Source organism: Coregonus lavaretus (assembly GCF_964263955.1).
Source record: "Coregonus lavaretus genome assembly, chromosome: 6".
Lineage (NCBI taxonomy): Eukaryota > Metazoa > Chordata > Actinopteri > Salmoniformes > Salmonidae > Coregonus > Coregonus lavaretus.
Genome location: NC_139993.1, coordinates 34,838,514 through 34,857,988, shown reverse-complemented (window position 1 = coordinate 34,857,988; position 19,475 = coordinate 34,838,514). Strand labels below are relative to the sequence as shown.

General features: G+C 43.0%; 1 protein-coding gene across 1 annotated transcript; it reads left to right on the top strand.

The window, feature by feature from the left end:
• Window positions 1-574: 574 nt before the first annotated feature.
• LOC311130730 (mitochondrial coenzyme A transporter SLC25A42-like) lies at window positions 575-18,253 on the top strand (the record flags this gene model as incomplete). The annotated part of the gene is made up of 7 exons (XM_084163519.1): window positions 575-655; window positions 3,266-3,365; window positions 3,885-3,910; window positions 6,770-6,936; window positions 10,421-10,537; window positions 17,669-17,820; window positions 17,928-18,253. The coding sequence occupies 7 exons, from the start codon at window positions 575-577 to the stop codon at window positions 18,251-18,253; spliced, it is 969 nt and encodes a 322-aa protein (XP_084019645.1).
• Window positions 18,254-19,475: the final 1,222 nt, after the last annotated feature.

Genomic DNA, 19,475 nt, shown 5'->3' with positions numbered 1-19,475 from the left:
TAATGAGTAAAGATGTTAAATTTAGGTAAAGCTGGGAATATTCTAGAATTAATTACATAGCCAATTGTGATGGACTGTTTTATCTATAGAGGAAATTAAACAGTATGTAGCTAGGTGTTAATTATTTTCTGTTACTTTGCAAATAGGGAAGTTGATACATTTGATACATACAGGGAAGTCCTCTGTAGCTCAGCTGGTAGAGCATGGCGCTTGTAACGCCAAGGTAGTGGGTTCGATCCCCGGGACCACCCATACACAAAAAAAATGTATGCACGCATGACTGTAAGTCCGTTGGATAAAAAGCGTCTGCTAAATGGCATATTATTATTATTATTATTATGAAAATGTATGCACTCACTAACTGTAAATCGCTCTGGATAAGAGCGTCTGCTAAATGACGTAAATGTAAATTTCCAATACATCTAACAGCATATTTAATGAAGGTGACACAGAGCTCATGTATACATGCAGTGGGAGGGTATGTTGTTTATCACCATGTTTCTATCTCCTACAGTGGATTGTCTGGTGTTGACTGAGTGTCTGACATAGATACTGGGCGTCGTCAAGGGCACACATGGCCCATACAGTGCAGGACCACCAGATGGCACAGCCCCAGGCAGCAGTGCTGTCTCTCCCTCCCTCCGGCCAGGCTAAAGTGAGCCCCCCTCACCCCCTACCTCGTGGGTTTTCCCTGATGCAGGAGCCTTCCAGCAGCTAGCCAGGCAGGCCTACATACCACAGAGCTGTTTATAGCAGGAACATGCAGGCCAGGACCAGCCAGCTGAAGGCTGTCAAACATGTTTACCAGAACAGCAAGTAACCTTTGAGTAGCATGGAAGAACCTGGCACATGGGTATGGGGTCAGAGTGAACTAGGCTAGATTGTATCTTTAATTTTTTATTTATTACTAAGTAAACTCAGCAAAAAAAGAAACATCCTCACCCTGTCAACTGTGTTTATTTTCAGCAAACTTAACATGTGTAAATATTTGTATGAACATAAGATTCAACAACTGAGACATAAACTGAACAAGTTCCACAGACATGTGACTAACATAAATTGAATAATGTGTCCCTGAACAAGGGGGGGGGGGGGGTCAAAATCAAAAGTAACAGTCAGTATCTGGTGTGGCCACCAGCTGCATTAAGTACTGCAGTGCATCTCCTCCTCATGGACTGCACCAGATTTGCCAGTTATTGCTGTGAGATGTTACCCCACTCTTCCACCAAGGCACCTGCAAGTTCCCGGACATTTCTGGGGGAATGGCCCTAGCCCTCGCCCTCCGATCCAACAGGTCCCAGACGTGCTCAATGGGATTGAGATCCGGGCTCTTCGCTGGCCATGGCAGAACACTGACATTCATGTCTTGCAGGAAATCACGCACAGAACGAGCAATATGGCTGGTGGCATTGTCATGCTGGAGGGTCATGTCAGGATGAGCCTGCAGGAAGGGTACCACATGAGGGAGGAGGATGTCTTCCCTGTAACGCACAGCGTTGAGATTGCCTGCAATGACAACAAGCTCAGTCCGATGATGCTGTGACACACCGCCCCAGACCATGACGGACCCTCCACCTCCAAATCGATCCCGCTCCAGATTACAGGCTTCGGTGTAACGCTCATTCCTTCGACGATAAACGCAAATCCGACCATCACCCCTGGTGAGACAAAACCGCGACTCGTCAGTGAAGAGCACTTTTTGCCAGTCCTGTCTGGTCCAGCGACGGTGGGTTTGTGCCCATAGGCGACATTGTTGCCGGTGATGTTTGGTGAGGACCTGCCTTACAACAGCCCTACAAGTCCTCAGTCCAGCCTCTCTCATCCTATTGCGGACAATCTGAGCACTGATGGAGGGATTGTGCATTCCTTGTGTAACTCAGGCAGTTGTTGTTGCCATCCTGTACCTGTCCCGCAGGTGTGATGTTCGGATGTACCGATCCTGTGCAGGTGTTGTTACATGTGGTCTGCCACTGCGAGGACGATCAGCTGTCCATCCTGTCTCCCTGTAGCGCTGTCTTAGGCGTCTCATAGTACGGACATTGCAATTTATTTCCCTGGCCACATCTGCAGTCCTCATGCCTCCTTGCAGCATGCCTAAGGCACGTTCACGCAGATGAGCAGGGACCCTGGGAATGTTTATTTTGGTGTTTTTCAGAGTCAGTAGAAAGGCCTCTTTAGTGTCCTAAGTCTTCATAACTGTGACCTTAATTGCCTACCACAGGTGCATGTTCATTAATTGTTTATGGTTCATTGAACAAGCATGGGAAACAGTGTTTAAACCATTTACAATGAAGATCTGTGAAGTTATTTGGATTTTTACTAATTATCTTTGAATGACAGGGTCCTGAAAAAGGGACGTTTCTTTTTTGCTGAGTTTAGTACCAAATGGCACTGGCAATGTTAGTCATCACTGTAATGCAAATTCTTCAATTGCTCAAGAGAGCAACAAAGAGCAGTACAGAAGTCAGTCACCATAAAAAAGCATCTGCCTCCCTCAATGGCTGCTCAAGTCAAAACTTTCCAACCTATGCATTGCTGCAGACTGCTTGCAAATTCCCGGTGTGGCCTCAAAATACTTATCTCCCCCTGCATCCCAAACACACCTTATCAGGGATTTTATTGGGTCCACTGTCCAATTAACTTTTACAACCCACACCCTCACACACACAAACACATTCTGGACCAGCGAAGAGATTATCTCCACCTCCAGTTAGAGGCAAGTAAAGCTGTTTATGTCTGGAGTGCTGTACTCTAAAGTAGGCTACAAGATACAATGACATCATGGCGCATTACTACTCTGCAGACCATATGAATGTATACTCGTGGAAGAGAGGTGTACTACAGTTTACTGTAAAATGGGTTAGAAATCTGCTGAAAGACAGTTCAAGTTACACTACTCCAAGAGCACGAGAAACCTATAGCCTATATGTGATAACTTTAGCCCAGGGGTCTCCAACCCTGTTCCTGGAGAGCTACCCTCTTGTAGGTTTTCGCTCCAACCTCAGTTGTAACTGTAACTTAACTAACTTGTTTCAGTTTATCAACCAGCTAATTATTAGAATCAGGTGTGCTAGATTAGGGTTGGAGTGAAAACCTACAGGACTGTAGCTCTCCAGGAGCAGGGTTGAAGAGCCCTGCTTTAGCCTATATCTGCAGCCAGTGATCATGCAATGTTATAGTCTCCATTACTGCTGTAGTGAGAGTTATGGAGTATGTTTATTGTCCTGTGTGAAGTGGAACACTGAGTGTTTCTTTCTGTGTGCAGAGATGGACAGTGTTGGACTCCCTGCTATGTGGAGCATTTGCAGGCGCTGTGGCCAAAACAGTCATAGCTCCTCTGGACAGAACCAAGATCATCTTCCAAGGTAAGGCCATTTCCCTGGAAGAACATGCATTCAGAATATAAAGTAGGGGTTCCTTTCGTAAATATATACTGTACTTATTTCATTGTTAGTATCTGTTATGATGAGTTTCTCGGGTATCAAGTAATTCATGATGTAAGAAGATATTTAACACTTAGATGGAGAGTTCATACAAATAAGAAGCTCTGCCTCTTGTCATCCGAACTACTGAACAAAGAAAATATCTCAGTTTATATACCTCATGTGACACGTTTCTTCAACAACATCTGTTAACCATCAGTTGGCACTCCCTTCTTTGATGTTATTACCTTGTACCCCAAGTCAGTATATCATGTCCATCAATCATATTTATTCTAAGATAAACCTCAGTAAGCTCCCTCGACATAATGGAATCCTTGGCCTCTAGACTGTGTGGCACCAAGAATTACCTATCTACTAAATGTCCTTGTTCCCACCACTATGAAGAGACATCATAACAGTATCTTTGCCGTAATACTTATTTTCCTCCTTCTCCTACTTTAGTGTCCTCACAAAGATTCTCTGCTAAGGTGAGTGTATTATATAACTTGCATTGAAATAAATAAAGATGTACTTGATGTATGTCTTCCCAATTGGCAGAGGCTGGCAGAGCAGGATTTACTGGTGTTATCTCCTAGATGGGAATGTTATTTGGTCACTTGGGTGTGTGTTACTTTTTAATGAGTCTGTCTGAAGCTGGACGACTCAAAACATTGCTTTTTCAAAGGGAATGTTCTGTATATTAAATATTAGAACGCTGAACAGTCTTGACTCAATTTCTTGCACTTACACATCTTATAACATAATATAATAATAATGTAATATATGCCATTTAGCAGGTCGCTTTTATCCAAAACAACTTAGTCATGCGTGCATACATTCTTTACATTTGGGTGGTCACGAGAATCGAACCCACTATCCTGGCGTTGCAAGAGCCATGCTCTACCAACTCAGCTACAGAGGACCACCATGTGAATAGTGGACCAGTGCACACTTCAAGAAATAGTATAGAGTATTGCGATGCATAGCCAGCAGGGAGGTCCAACCCTCCAAGAGCCCAAACATAGATGCATATTTGGCCCAAACATACCAGTCTATAATGTATTGAACTGTACTCAACTACACTGTGCTCTAAAGTACTGTACTGTACTTTACTGTATTGTACTGAACTGAACTGAACTGAACTGTACTGAACTATACTGTACTGTACTGAACTTGACCTTACTGTACTTTACTGTACTGAACTATAGTGTACTGAACTATACTCTACTCACGTTTACTCTACTGGATGTTGTTTTTCCCCATTTAAACTGGTCTTGGTCTGGTCGATTTGTGTGTCGATTCACTGGTCTGGGTCTCAGAAAGTCTTGTTCTGCGTCTTGATTAGGGATGCATATTTTGCTGCTGACTAACCAATCCTCATTAATCGGTCAACAATCTGTAAAAACAATTCCAAACAGTAAAATGGCGTGACCAACCGAAAATACTATGCATGCATACAAGGAACTGACATTTTTCATTAACGAAAACATGCAACAATAGCAAGCCTGTCGTCAAAAGGCTATAGCCTATTATTGAACATGCAACTGCTGTAATGAAGCAGCTAATAAAACATCATTTTCAAACATTTGCCAAAATGCAATTCGTGGGAAAACACTGTTCTAAACAGCACACCTAATGCGAGCGGTTCCACATGTGACAGAGGTGAAAATCTCAGTTAGCAACTTAGAAAGAGGGGGAATCTGATAGCCACAACTAGGATGGGTTGCTAAGGTGAATAGGATTGTGCCTTTGGCTTCTGGACAACGAAAGAAAGTTGATTTGAAAATCAATAGAGTAGGAGAGACATTCTGGTTAATGGCATGAGGAAATCTTTATAAAATAATTGCCTCCACATTTCTATGGTTGGATTTTGGCTAGGCTACTTTGAAGCAAGGTAAGACATTCCTCATTATTTGAAGTAAAGTAAAACGTTCAGGTTTCAAACAATTATACTGCCTCAAGGTCACATTTTAAAGTGGTGGGTGACTCTGCTTACCGTTGACTATAGCCTATGCACTCGAATGGCGAATGGGAGGCGCACTTTAATTACGAGTTGAGATTGAGAAATAAAAATAGTAGCTCTTTTTTTAATCGTGGCCATCAAAAAAGTTTTGAACACGCCATTGCATTTAGAATTGTTATTTGTTGCACAATGACTGGGCTTATAAAAGCACGTTTCACTGCAGTACTAGCTTTTTGAGGAGCTGCTCTGACAGGTGATAGGCCACTCCGCTCCTCAATCTAGGCTGTGTATGCTGTGCGCGTGTGATAAATAAGACGCATGACGACTAACAAAAATACCAACATGCCAATTTAATTCCACTCAATTATGCAATTTAACCTATAGACCGATAAGCATGGTCAAATATATATATTTTCTGCGGCTAACCAATTTAATGGTTAACCGTTAACATGCCTAGTCTTGATCTAATCGGTTCCGGTCTTTACTTCATCTGTGGTACTCACACCAATTTTATACTTTTGAATCCATGTGGGTAGTGGACAAATACACACGTCAGGAAACATTGTAGCGTATTGAGATGAATGGCCAGCAGGGGGCTCCATTCCCTCCAAGAGCGACTTGAATTGTCAGGCCCAGCCTCACTCAACTTCATTGGCTCACAGCGTCCATGACGTTTAAGATATCAACTTAATTTATAATACCTTTAAAGATCTTGGTCTATAGATGCTGTACACAAAGTTTCCGCAAAATCTGTGTAGTGGTCTCTGAGGAGATGCTGTTGAAAAATGTAAAACCTTTTGAAGTCAAATGTTTATTTTAGCAGACACTCTTATCCAGAGCGACGTACAATTAGTGAGTGCATACATTTTTTTCATACTGGCCCCCCGTGGGAATCGAACCCACAACCCTGTCGTTGCAAGCGCCATGCTCTACCAACTGAGCTACACAGGACTATAGTGCCACCATTTGGCTGAGACTGGTTACATCACGTGTAACCAGACGTATTAGGCCACCAACTTACACCATCCCACCAAGTTTGTAGGTCTTACCATTTAAGAGCTATAGCTCTCCAAAAAAAGGAAAATAATCAATTTTTAAATTTTTTATTATGAATCCTAGCAATTATAATAGGGTTCCAGCCCTTTCAATAGTAATAATAATAATAATAATTTGGTAGGTGCTTATATTTCTCCTATTTCACGCATGTTTGATTTGGAAATGTGTTTTTTGCATATTCCACTCTCCCTGAGACACCCTCGGAGAGGGGGATCAGGACCATGACTGTCTTGTTGAGTTAGTGTTGTGTTGTTGAGCTAGTGTTGTATTGTTGAGCTAGTGTTAAGTGTGTTGTGTTGCTGTGTTCCCCCCCCCCCCCCCCCCCCAGGAAGCCTTCAGACTCCTCTATTGTACGTACATGAAAGATGGCTTCCTCAGTCTGTGGAGGGGCAACTCTGCCACCATGGTACGGGTCATCCCCTACGCTGCCATCCAGTTCAGCTCCCACGACCAGTACAAGAGAATCCTGGGGGGATACTTCGGCTTCCAGGGAAAGTGAGTAGAGTACCCCTCAGTGAAATAATTGAGAATACACATACTGTTAATGGCAACCCTTCAGTGATCTTTCTTGAACAGAACAAACCATTGTCTCTAGTGTGAAAAAAAACCTAATAATACAATGATATGCATTGTAGAAACAATAGCTGACAGATGGCGCCAACAGAGAGGGCTGCCTTGCTTCTAGCTCTTAGGAAACGTTGCAGTATTTTGTTTTTTTAATGTATTATTTCTTACGTTATTAGCCCAGAAAATTGTTTGTGTTATTACATACAGCCGGGAAGAACTATTTGGTATCAGAGCGGCGTTAACTCACCAGCACTACCAGCATTACGACCAGGAATACGACTTTCCCGAAGCGGATCCTTTGTTCGCGCCTCCCAGGGCAATTTAACTGATTCCAGAGGCCAACCCAAAACAACGCCGGAGGAGAGGTACTCGGAGCGGCCTTCTAGTCCGACTTAGGAGGCGTGCACACCACCCACCGCTTCAGAGTATATTACTCGCTAATGTTCAGTCTCTGGATAATAAAGTTGACGAGCTCAGGGCGAGGGTTTCTTTCCAGAGAGACATCAGGGATTGTAACATACTCTGTTTTCACGGAAACATGGCTCTCGGGATATACTGTCCGAGTCGGTCCAGCCAGTTGGGTTCTCAGTTCATCGCGCAGACAGGAATAAATATCTCTCCGGGAAGCAGAAAGGCGGAGGTGATTAACGACTCATGGTGTAACTGTGATAACATACAGGAACTCAAGTCCTTTTGTTCACCCGACCTAGAATACCTCACAATCAAATGCTGACCGTATTATCTCCCAAGATAATTTTATTTGGTTATAGTCACGGCCGTGTATATCCCCCCTTAAGCCGATACCACGACGGCCCTCAAATAACTTCACTGGACTCTATGCAAACTGGAAACCACATATCCTGAGGCTGCATTTAATGTAGCTGGGGATTTTAACAAAGCAAATTTGAGGAAAAGGTTACCGAAGTTCTATCAACACATCGACTGTAGTACTTGCACTGCTAAAACACTCAAACAGGAAGTACCCGTGCTAAGGACTATTCAACGCTGGTCTGACCAATCGGAATCCACGCTTCAAGATTGTTTTGATCACGCGGACTGGGATATGTTCCGGGTAGCTTCAGAGAATAATATCGACGTATATACTGATACAGTGACTGAGTTTATCAGGAAGTGTATAGGAGATGTTGTACCCACTGTGACTATTAAAACCAACCCTAACCAGAAACCATGGATAGATGGCAGCATTCACGCAAAACTGAAAGCGCGAACCACCGCATTTAACCATGGCAAGGTGACTGGAAATATGGCAGAATGCAAACAGTGAAGTTATTCCCTCGGCAAGGCAATCAAACAGGCAAAACATCAGTATAGGGACAAAGTGGAGTCACAATTCAACGGCTCAGACACAAGACGCATGTGGCAGGGTCTACAGACAATCACGGACTACAAAAGGAAAACCAGCCACGTCGCGAACACTGACGTCTTGCTTCCGGACAAGCTAAACACCTTCTTCGCCTGCTTTGAGGATAATACAGTGCCACCGACGCGGCCTGCTACCAAGGACTGTGGGCTCTCCTTCTCTGTGGCCGACGTGAGTAAGACATTTAAGCGTGTTAACCCTCACAAGGCTGCCGGCCCAGATGGCATCCCTAGCCGCGTCCTCAGAGCTTGCGAAGACCAGCTGGCTGGTGTGTTTACAGACATATTCAATCTCTCCCTATCCCAGTCTGCTGTCCCCACATGCTTCAAGATGGCCACCATTGTCCCTGTACCCAAGAAAGCAAAGGTAACTGAACTAAATGACTCGCCCCGTAGCACTCACTTCTGTCATCATGAAGGGCTTTGAGAGACTAGTCAAGGATCATATCACTTCTACCTTACCTGCCGCCCTAGACCCACTTCAATTTGCTTACCGCCCCAATACATCCACAGATGATGCAATCGCCATCACACTGCACACTGCCCTATCCCATCTGGACAAGAGGAATACCTATGTAAGAATGCTGTTAATTGACTATAGCTCAGCATTCAACACCATAGTACCCTCCAAGCTCATCATTAAGCTTGAGGCCCTGGGTCTGAACCCCGCCCTGTGCAACTGGTTCCTGGACTTCCTGACGGGCTGCCCCCAGGTGGTGAAGGTAGGAAACAACACCTCCACTTCGCTGATCCTCAACACTGAGGCCCCACAAGGGTGCGTGCTCAGCCCCCTCCTGTACTCACTGTTCACCCATGACAGCGTGGCCAAGCACGTCTCCAACTCAATCATCAAGTTTGCTAAATGACGTAAATGTGCCCTTGAGCAAGGCACTTAACCCTAATTGCTCCTGTAAGTCGCTCTGGATAAGAGCGTCTGCTAAATGACTAAAATGTAAATGTAAATGTAATCAAGTTTGCAGACGACACAACAGTAGTAGGCTTGATTACCAACAATGACGAGAAAGCCTACAGGGAGGAGGTGAGGACTCTGGGAGTGTGGTGCCAGGGAAATAACCTCTCACACAATGTCAACAAAACAAAGGAGATGATCGTGGACTTCAGGAAACAGCAGAGGGAACACCCCCCTATCCACATCGACGGGACCGCAGTGGAGAAGGTGGAAAGCTTCAAGTTCCTCAGCATACACATCACTGACAAACTGAAATGGTCCACCCACACAGACAGTGTGGTGAAGAAGGCGCAACAGCACCTCTTCAACCTCAGGAGGCTGAAGAAATTTGGCTTGGCACCTAAAACCCTCACAAACTTTTAGAGATGTACAATTGAGAGCATCCTGTCAGGCTGTATCACTGCCTGGTACGGCAACTGCACCGCCCGCAACCGCAGGGCTCTCCAGAGGGTGGTGCGGTCTGCCGGGGGCAAACTACCAGCCCTCCAGGACACCTAGAGCACCCGATAATCAAGGACAACATCAACCCGACCCACTGCTTGTTCACCCCGCTATCATCCAGAAGGCGAGGTCAGCACAGGTGCATCAAAGCTGGGACCGAGAGACTGAAAAACAGCTTCTATCTCAAGGCCATCAGACCGTTAAAGAGCCTTCACTAGCACATTAGAGGCTGCTGCCTATATACACAGATTAGAAATCACTGGCCACTTTAATAAATGGAAAACAAGTTACTTTAATAATGTTTACATATCTTGCATTACTCATCTCATATGTATATACTGTATTCTATACAATTCTACTGTATCTTAGTCTATGCCGCTCTAACATTGCTCGTCCATATATTTATTTATATATTCTTAATTCCATTGCTTTACTTAGATTTGTGTGTATTGGGTATATGTTGTGAAATTGTTCGATATTACTTGTTAGATTTTACTGCACTGTTGGAGCTAGAAACACAACCATTTCGCTACACCCGCAATAACATCTGCTAAACACGTGTATGTGACCAATAAAATGTTATTTGATTTTAATGTAATTTGATCTATCTGTCTGTTTCAGAGCCCTTCCTCCTTTTCCACGTTTCCTGGCAGGGTCGTTGGCTGGCACCACAGCTGCCATGCTCACCTATCCCCTGGACATGGTGCGGGCCAGGATGGCAGTGACGCCCAGACAAATGTAGGGCACTCCGATAACACTCATAAATGTCAATCTTTGAATGTATAAACATACCTGCACGCAGGTCTCTAAAGTGCGACCAAAAATGCGACCAAATATTGTGCGACTATGAACAAAATCTCCCGTAATTGTTGTTTCTGAGTGCCTTAGAGAAACAAGCGAGTGCATATTCGTTAGCGTCATGGTTGCACCATTACTACAGTGAAAACTGCTTGCTTCTAACCCAACCAGGTCAAAAGATCTGACCCATATTATCTGCGCAACATTTTTATATTCCTGTAGCGGATCGCTAGGACCACATTTTACATTCATAAACCACATTTTACATTCATAAACCACATTTTACATTCATAAACCATGTCGTGGGCCATTCTAAAACTACTTGTGCGTCGTTAACCATTTGTTTACACTTTGTTCAGTCATGTTACCTCATTGGCTAGCTAGCTAACAACCTGGTAACCACACCCGTCGCTATGGGCGGGCCATAGGGGGCCGGGCCCGCCCCCAAAAATGCTTGTGCCCCCCCCCACTTGAGGGAATTTATTATTAAATATACGTACTGTAGGCTAATAATAATTGTGCCTGCCCTCCCATGCATTTCACATGCCCCCCTTAAGACTGAGGTCTGGCGACGGGTCTGCTGGTAACTTTACCAGTATATCCAAACCATAGAGTTTCTAAAGGCACAACATCGTGAAACTTCCGGGAACACTTGCGAAACATATCAAGCAGACTGGGCCGGGGTTTGGGGTTTGAGAAGTCAATGGGAGAACTGAAAATGTAATCCATAGTTGTTAATTTTCTCAATATCTAAAGGCACAACCTAGATTCGAGACAATGTCTTAAGTAGTTAAACATGTTATTACTCCAACCTTGTGAAAGTGATTTTCGTCAAAAACGACTTTATATTAAGGAGTACCTTTGATTTGACGGCCTGCACAAGCACAGTTTTGCGCGAGACGAAAGTTAGGCCCGATGACGTGTTTCTACACATTTAGCTAGCCAACGTCGCCATGACATCGCCTACAAGTGTGATCAGGGATTTCTATTGAAGAAGCAGTTTCTGCTTATCTTCATACTGTACTGCCTTTGTCCACACATTTGGGGCCATAGAAAGAAAGGACAAGGGATAGCTTCTTCAGGAGATCAATGATCATAGCAATGTCGTTGTCACAAACCTGACGTTTTTAATAGAGACTGTGTACAATTTTCTATGTAATGAATCTCAATAGGAAAATAGTGATTTATACACAATGTAGGAACCTAATATTCCACATATGACTTTGCAATTTCAATGACAGGTATTCCTATCAATTTATTTAGCGTTTATAATAAACTAATGTACAAACACTGTTTACAGTGTTACATATTAGTTTCAAGGGCACCATTTTTTTTTTTTTCCCTGTTTTAATCTCTTGCACATAAACGTATGCCTTACAAAAAACGATGGTTAAAAGACCGATTTAATCCTTGGTTACAGGAAAGAAATGTAGCTTTGGCTAAGGCTAGATGGACTGATTCTACGTCTGATTGGCAGTCCTTCAGACATTTGAGAATAAAATGTCTATCCCTGGTTAAAAAAGCAAAATCAACATATTTCTTGAATTGTGTATCTGAGAGTGGTGTTAATCCAGACAATTCCCCTCATTGCCCCAGCAGGTTTTGACAGCCTCTGCACCCACTCTAGACAAAAAGAAAATTTGTGACGCTTTCAATAACCATTTTGCTTCAGCTGGCCACCTGTTTGAAATTAATCTCATCCCACTAGAGGGAGTCCTTTAGTCACCTCAGAACAGATTGTAGAGAATGACGCACTAACAGACTCACATACTTTATTTTGATTTCAACCCTTTGATGTCTATGATGTACTAAGTACTTTGCTAAAGATTGATGTAAAAATGGGCTGATTCACATCAAATCTAATTTTATTGGTCACATACACATATTTAGCAGATGTTATTGCGGGTGTAGCGAAATGCTTGTGTTCCTAGTTCCAACAGTGCAGTAATATCTAACAATACACACAAATCTAGAGAGAGAGATTCGGAAAGTATTCTGACATGCACTGTCAACAAAATGTGGAAAAAGTCAAGGGGTCTGAATACTTTCCGAATGCACTGTGTGTGTGTAATATTTATATACAGTACCAGTCATAAGTTTGGACACCTACTCATTCCAGGGTTTTTCTTTATTTTTTACTATTTTCTACATTGTAGAATAATAGTGAAGACACCAAAACTATAAAATAACACATGAAAATACTACATGGAATCATGTAGTAACCAAAAAAGTGTTAAACAAATCAAAATAAATTTGAGAATCTTCAAAGTAGTCACCCTTTGCCTTGATGACAGCTTTGCACACTCTTGGCATTCTCTCAACCAGCTTCACCTGGAATGTTTTTCCAACAGTCTTGAAGGAGTTCCCACATATGCTGAGCACTTGTTGGCTGCTTTTCCTTCAATGCTGCAGAAATGTTTTGGTACCCTTCCCCAGATCTGTGCCTCGACACAATCCTGTCTCGGAGCTCTATGGACAATTCCTTCGACATCATGGCTTGGTTTTTGCTCTGACATGCACTGTCAACTGTGGGACCTTATATAGACAGGTGTGAGCCTTTCCAAATCATGTCCGACCAATTGAATTTACCACAGGTGGACTCTCAGGGATGATCAATGGAAACAGGATGCACCTGATCTCAATTTTGAGTCTCATAGCAAAGGGGCTGAATACTTATGTAAATAAGGTATTTGTTTTGTATTTTTTATACATTTGCAAACATTTCTAAAAACCTGTTTTCGCTTTGTCATTATGGGGTATTGTGTAGATTGCTGAGGAAATTGTTTTATTTTATCCATTGATCCATCCATAAGGCTGTAACATAACAAAATGTGGAAAAAGTCAATGGGTCTGAATACTTTCCGAAGGCACTGTATGTGTATATATATATATAGGTGTGTGATGGGATGTACAGTATAGACAATATGGACAGAATATGTAGTATGTCTGAAGAATAGTATATGTACAGCAATAGTTAAATAGGATAGGCCGTGACTAAGGTTTTCCTACTTACAAAGCATGTAGAGGTCTGTAATGTTTATCATAGGTACACTTCAACTGTGAGAGACGGAATCTAAAACAAAAATCCAGAAAATCACATTGTATGATTTTTAAGTAATTAATTTGCATTTTATTGCATGACATAAGTATTTGATACATCAGAAAAGCAGAACTTAATATTTGGTACAGAAACCTTTGTTTGCAATTACAGAGATCATACGTTTCCTGTAGGTCTTGACCAGGTTTGCACACACTGAAGCAGGGATTTTGGCCCACTCGTCCATACAGACCTTCTCCAGATCCTTCAGGTTTCGGGGCTGTCGCTTGGCAATACAGACTTTCAGCTCCCTCCAAAGATTTTCTATTGGGCTCAGGTCTGGAGACTGGCTAGGCCACTCCAGGACCTTGAGATGCTTCTTACGGAGCCACTCCTTAGTTGCCCTGGCTGTGTGTTTCGGGTCGGTGTCATGCTGGAAGACCCAGCCACAACCCATCTTCAATGCTCTTACTGAGGGAAGGAGGTTGTTGGCCAAGATCTCGCGATACATGGCCCCATCCATCCTCCCCTCAATACGGTGCAGTCGCTCTGTCCCCTTTGCAGAAAAGCATCCCCAAAGAATGATGTTTCCACTTCCATGCTTCACGGTTGGGATGGTGTTCTTGGGGTTGTACTCATCCTTCTTCTTCCTCCAAACACGGCGAGTGGAGTTTAGACCAAAAAGCTATATTTTTGTCTCATCAGACCACATGACCTTCTCCCATTCTTCCTCTGGATCATCCAGATGGTCATTGGCAAACTTCAGACGGGCCTGGACGTGCGCTGGCTTGAGCAGGGGGACCTTGCGTGCGCTGCAGGATTTTAATCCATGACGGCGTAGTGTGTTACTAATGGTTTTCTTTGAGACTGTGGTCCCAGCTCTCTTCAGGTCATTGACCAGGTCCTGCCGTGTAGTTCTGGGCTGATCCCTCACCTTCCTCATGATCATTGATGCCCCACGAGGTGAGATCTTGCATGGAGCCCCAGACCGAGGGTGATTGACCGTCATCTTGAACTTCTTCCATTTTCCAATAATTGCGCCAACAGTTGTTGCCTTCTCACCAAGCTGCTTGCCTATTGTCCTGTAGCCCATCCCAGCCTTGTGCAGGTCTACAATTTTATCCCTGATGTCCTTACACATCTCTCTGGTCTTGGCCATTGTGGAGAGGTTGGAGTCTGTTTGATTGAGTGTGTGGACAGGTGTCTTTTATACAGGTAACGAGTTCAAACAGGTGCAGTTAATACAGGTAATGAGTGGAGAACAGGAGGACTTCTTAAAGAAAAACTAACAGGTCTGTGAGAGCCGGAATTCTTACTGGTTGGTAGGTGATCAAATACTTATGTACATAAAAATGCAAATTAATTACTTAAAAATCATACAAAGTGATTTTCTGGATTTTTGTTTTAGATTCCGTCACTCACAGTTGAAGTGTACCTATGATAAAAATTACAGACCTCTACATGCTTTGTAAGTAGGAAAACCTGCAAAATCGGCAGTGTATGAAATACTTGTTTTCCCCACTGTATATATGAAGTGGGTAAAGCAGTATGTAAACATTATTAAAGTGACCAGTGTTTCATGACTATGTACATATGGTAGCAACCTCTAAGGTGCATGGTAGAGTAACCGGGTGGTAGCCGGCTAGTGACAGTGACTAAAGTTCAGGGCAAGGGTACTGGGCGGGGGCCGGATAGTGGTGACAGTCTGATGGCCTTGAGATAGAAGCTGTTTTCCAGTCTCTCGGTCCTAGCTTTGATGCACCTGTACTGACCTCGCCTTCTGGATGGTAGCGGGGTGAACAGGCCGTGGCTGAGGTCCTTGATTATCTTTTTGGCCTTCCTGTTACACCGGGTGCTGTAGATGTCCTGGTTGGCAGGCAGTGTGCCCCCGGTGATGCGTTGGGAAGACCGCACCACCCTCTGGAGAGCCCTGTGGTTGCTTGATCTCTTCTTACTGCAGCTCTCTGCCCCACTTATTGCACAACCACTGACCTATATTTTTAACTTGTTTCTGGTGTTATCCCTAAGATCTGGAAAGCGGCACATGTCCTCCCCCTACATAAAGGAGGAGATCCTTCTGACTGTCCAATTTCCAAATGATCTTGCCTTTCCAAAGTTTTAGATTCCCCGACTAACTTTCAGCTAAGAACTTTTGTAACTTCTCACTCTATTCTTAATGTGCACCACTCCTGTTTTTAGACCTGGACATAGCACAGTTTCAGCTGCTACACTTGTTTTAGATGATGTGTTAAATTGCTTGGATCATAAAAATCATTGTTCTGCCTTATTTATAGACCTTTCCTAGGCCTTCGATACCGTTGACCATCACATTCTTATTCAAAGGTAGACTGAAATAGACCTGGATCAGGCTTCTTGCAAGTGATTTGAAAATGACAGGACAGGACTCAATGTGTGATCTCTGATGGTGTTAAGTCTAGTTTCCTGGATGTTACTAAAGGTGTACCGCTGGGGTCGGAACTGGGACCTGTTCTCTTTACTATTTATATAAATAATATTGGTCTATCTGTTAAAACTTGTTAATATTCATCTGTATGCAGATGACACTTATGTATGCAATTGCCCCAACTGTTGACCAGGCTATGTTAGAGCTGTGATCTGACCTTGTTACCTTACAGAAAGCCCTGGTTGGTTTAAAACTTGTACTTAATGCGGGCAAGACTAAATACATGTTGTTCTCGCAAGAATGTTTCAGATGTAATACTTATTTATTCATTGGATGGTTCTCCCATTGATCGGGTTCCCGCCTACAAATATCTGGGCATTTGGATTGACAAAGAATTCATGTTTAAAAAACATACAGATGAGCAGGAAGCAGATTGTACAGTCAATTTTCCAGCCAGTTCTTGATTATGGTGACACCATTTACCAGATTGCAGCAGCCACTACTCTTAAGCCTTTGGATTCTGTCTACCATAGTGCCATTCGTTTTATCACTGGTGACAGTTTTGATAGTCACCACTGCATCCTGTATCAAAAGGTTGGCTGGTCCTCATTAAAGTCCCGTTGATCAATTAATTATTCCCTTTTTGTTTACAAAGCTCTACTACACAAGCTTCCGACTTACCTAACGTCATTGCTAAAGTATAAAAGAATGAGCTACCAAACCTGCTCACAGGGTTGGTTAACTCTTGAGGTCCTCCTTTAGTTTTAGTGTCCCCATTGTTGGAATAACCTGCAAATTCCCTTTCATCTTCATTCCCTGGTGCTGCTAGGGCAGTTTAGGAATCTGGTGTTAAAGGAATTAATTGAGGATTGCAGTTGTTTCGATATATTGTAATGGTTTATTTGTTGAAAGTGTAGTATTGTAATTGTACCTTGTAGTTTTTAAAATTATTTTTGGTTTATTTGGAATGTTCATTTTCTTGAATGTATAAAAGTAAAAACAAAAAACAAAAACGTGCTTCAAAAGTAACTAAGATTCAAAAATCATATTTTCTGATGCTCCTAAATTTCATTTGGCGCTCCTAACTTTTTTATGTTGGAAGCACCAGTGCTACCAATGAAAAATGTTAATTTAGAGTCCTTGTCACGCCCTGGCTCTGGGGACTCTAATATGTTGAGCCAGGGTGTGTAAAGTATATGTGTTTTGTTCTAGGTTTCACATTCTAGTATTGTTTGTCTATGTTGGCCAGTGTGGTTCTCAATCAGAGGCAACGTGATTCAGCTGTTGCTTGTTGTCTCTGATTGAGAACCATACTTTAGCAGCCTGTTTCCCCACAGAGTTTGTGGGATCTTGTTTCTAGTCTGTTGTGTTAGACCGTGAACTGTCACGTTATCGTTTTGTTGTTTTTGATCGTGTCTCTAATAAAGAGTATGTTTGCCTGCAATGCTGCGCCTTGGTCCTCATCTCTGTTAGACGATCGTGACAGTCCTGCCTGCATGTGGTTTCCCCTTTGCCCACTTAGTCAAAGATTAACAGGCATATAGGTTAATATAGGTCATGTTTTTATCCTTATATAAATATCCATATAGGTTAATATCCTACTCTTATCTCTAATCTTTCTTCCCTACAGGTACAGCAACATTCTGCACGTGTTTGTACGCATTACACAGGAGGAGGGCATTAAGACCCTGTACAGAGGCTTCTGCCCAACCATCCTGGGAGTGATCCCATACTCAGGAATCACCTTCTTCACATATGAGACCCTCAAGAATCTGCATGCAGGTACAGCCTCCTTTTTATGTTATAATTTTCTTAATTGAATGATTGGATTTTTGATGAAGGGCTTAATTTGATCTTTCTTTCTCTCCTTCTCCCATTCCTTTCTCCAGAGAGGACTAGGCGGTCCCAGCCGTACTCCTACGAGCGTCTGGCGTTTGGCGCGTGTGCCGGCCTGATCGGCCAGTCGGCCTCTTACCCGCTGGACGTGGTTCGCCGACGTATGCAGACAGCGGGGGTGACGGGCCAACAGTACGGCAGCGTCCTGGGCACCATGAAGACGATTGTGGTGCAGGAGGGGGTGGTGCGTGGACTCTACAAGGGCCTCAGTATGAACTGGATCAAAGGTCCTATCGCTGTGGGGGTCAGCTTCACCACCTTTGACCTCATGCACAACCTCCTGCACAAGATGCACCAGTTGGGATACTTCACACACTGATTCAGCAGGGGGAGCCAGAGGAAAGGGTCACTGTTGGGACTACAGTTGTAGTCCGTCGGTCACAGACACAATATGGATCCTCTGCACTCTACACGTCAGATAGGGATTGAAAGGGGAGGCAGAAGCTGTCAGTTTCTTTAAGCGCACATCCTCTGACACACATTAAGCACGCACAGCCAGACCCCCCACTCTTGCTGTTGATGGATGGGGTGTCTGCACTAAGGCTAAAATAAGTGTCCTCAAACAGGGTAGATGTGTGCATGAGTTTGCAAAATGAGAGGTATGAGAATGTGAATTATTTTACGTTTCCAGTCCTTATATTTGGTTGAGATTGTGGTATTATGTTTGGTAAGGGCACTTTTACTGGGTCTGGAGATATTCAGAGAGGTGAAGAAATTTACTATGGGTTCATTTTAGTACAGTATTTTATCAACTGTTTGTGCTCACAATGTTTTCTGTTGCTTTTAACTGAAGATTCACTTTTATATTTTTAACCATGCATTGCTGCTTTTCTTCTTGATTCTTGATTATTTCAGGGCTCGTTGCAGCTGTAATTCGCTGCTCTTCGCTCACTTTTGCATTTAGCATCAACGTTTCATGGAAGATTCACCTAGTGCGCCTTGCTGCCAGAAAATCTGGATTGTTGATAGTTTGTTGATTGCTGGTAGTTGAGGAGAATGTAGCCTTGTTCCAAAGAGCTTGTTGCTGGATTTTGACGGTTAGTAATGTCCATTTTATGACGTGCCAAGATGGAATGGAATGGAAACGAATGTACTGTCAGGTAAAAAATTATTGGCACCCTTGATAAAGATGAGCAAAAAAGACTATAAAATAAATACTGAGCTATATTGTATGCTCATAAAAATGTTAGAATTATATTTTATACTAATACAATTGCTCAGAGAAAGAGATTTTGTTTAACAAGTAATTTTTCTTTCTCTAAAAAAGATAGGGGTCAAAATTATTGCCACACTTGTTTTCAATACCTCCCCCTGCGAGGATAACGGCACTGAGCCTTTTTCTAAAATGTTTTATGAGTTGGAGAACACATTGGGAGAGATCTTAGACCATTCCTCCATACAGAATCTTTCCAGATCCTTGATATTCTTAGTCTGCGTTTATGGACTGCCCTACTCAATTAAAACCACAGGTTTTTAATGTGTTTCAAGTCCGGAGACTGAGATGGCCATTGCCAAATGTTGATTTTGTGGTTAATTAACCA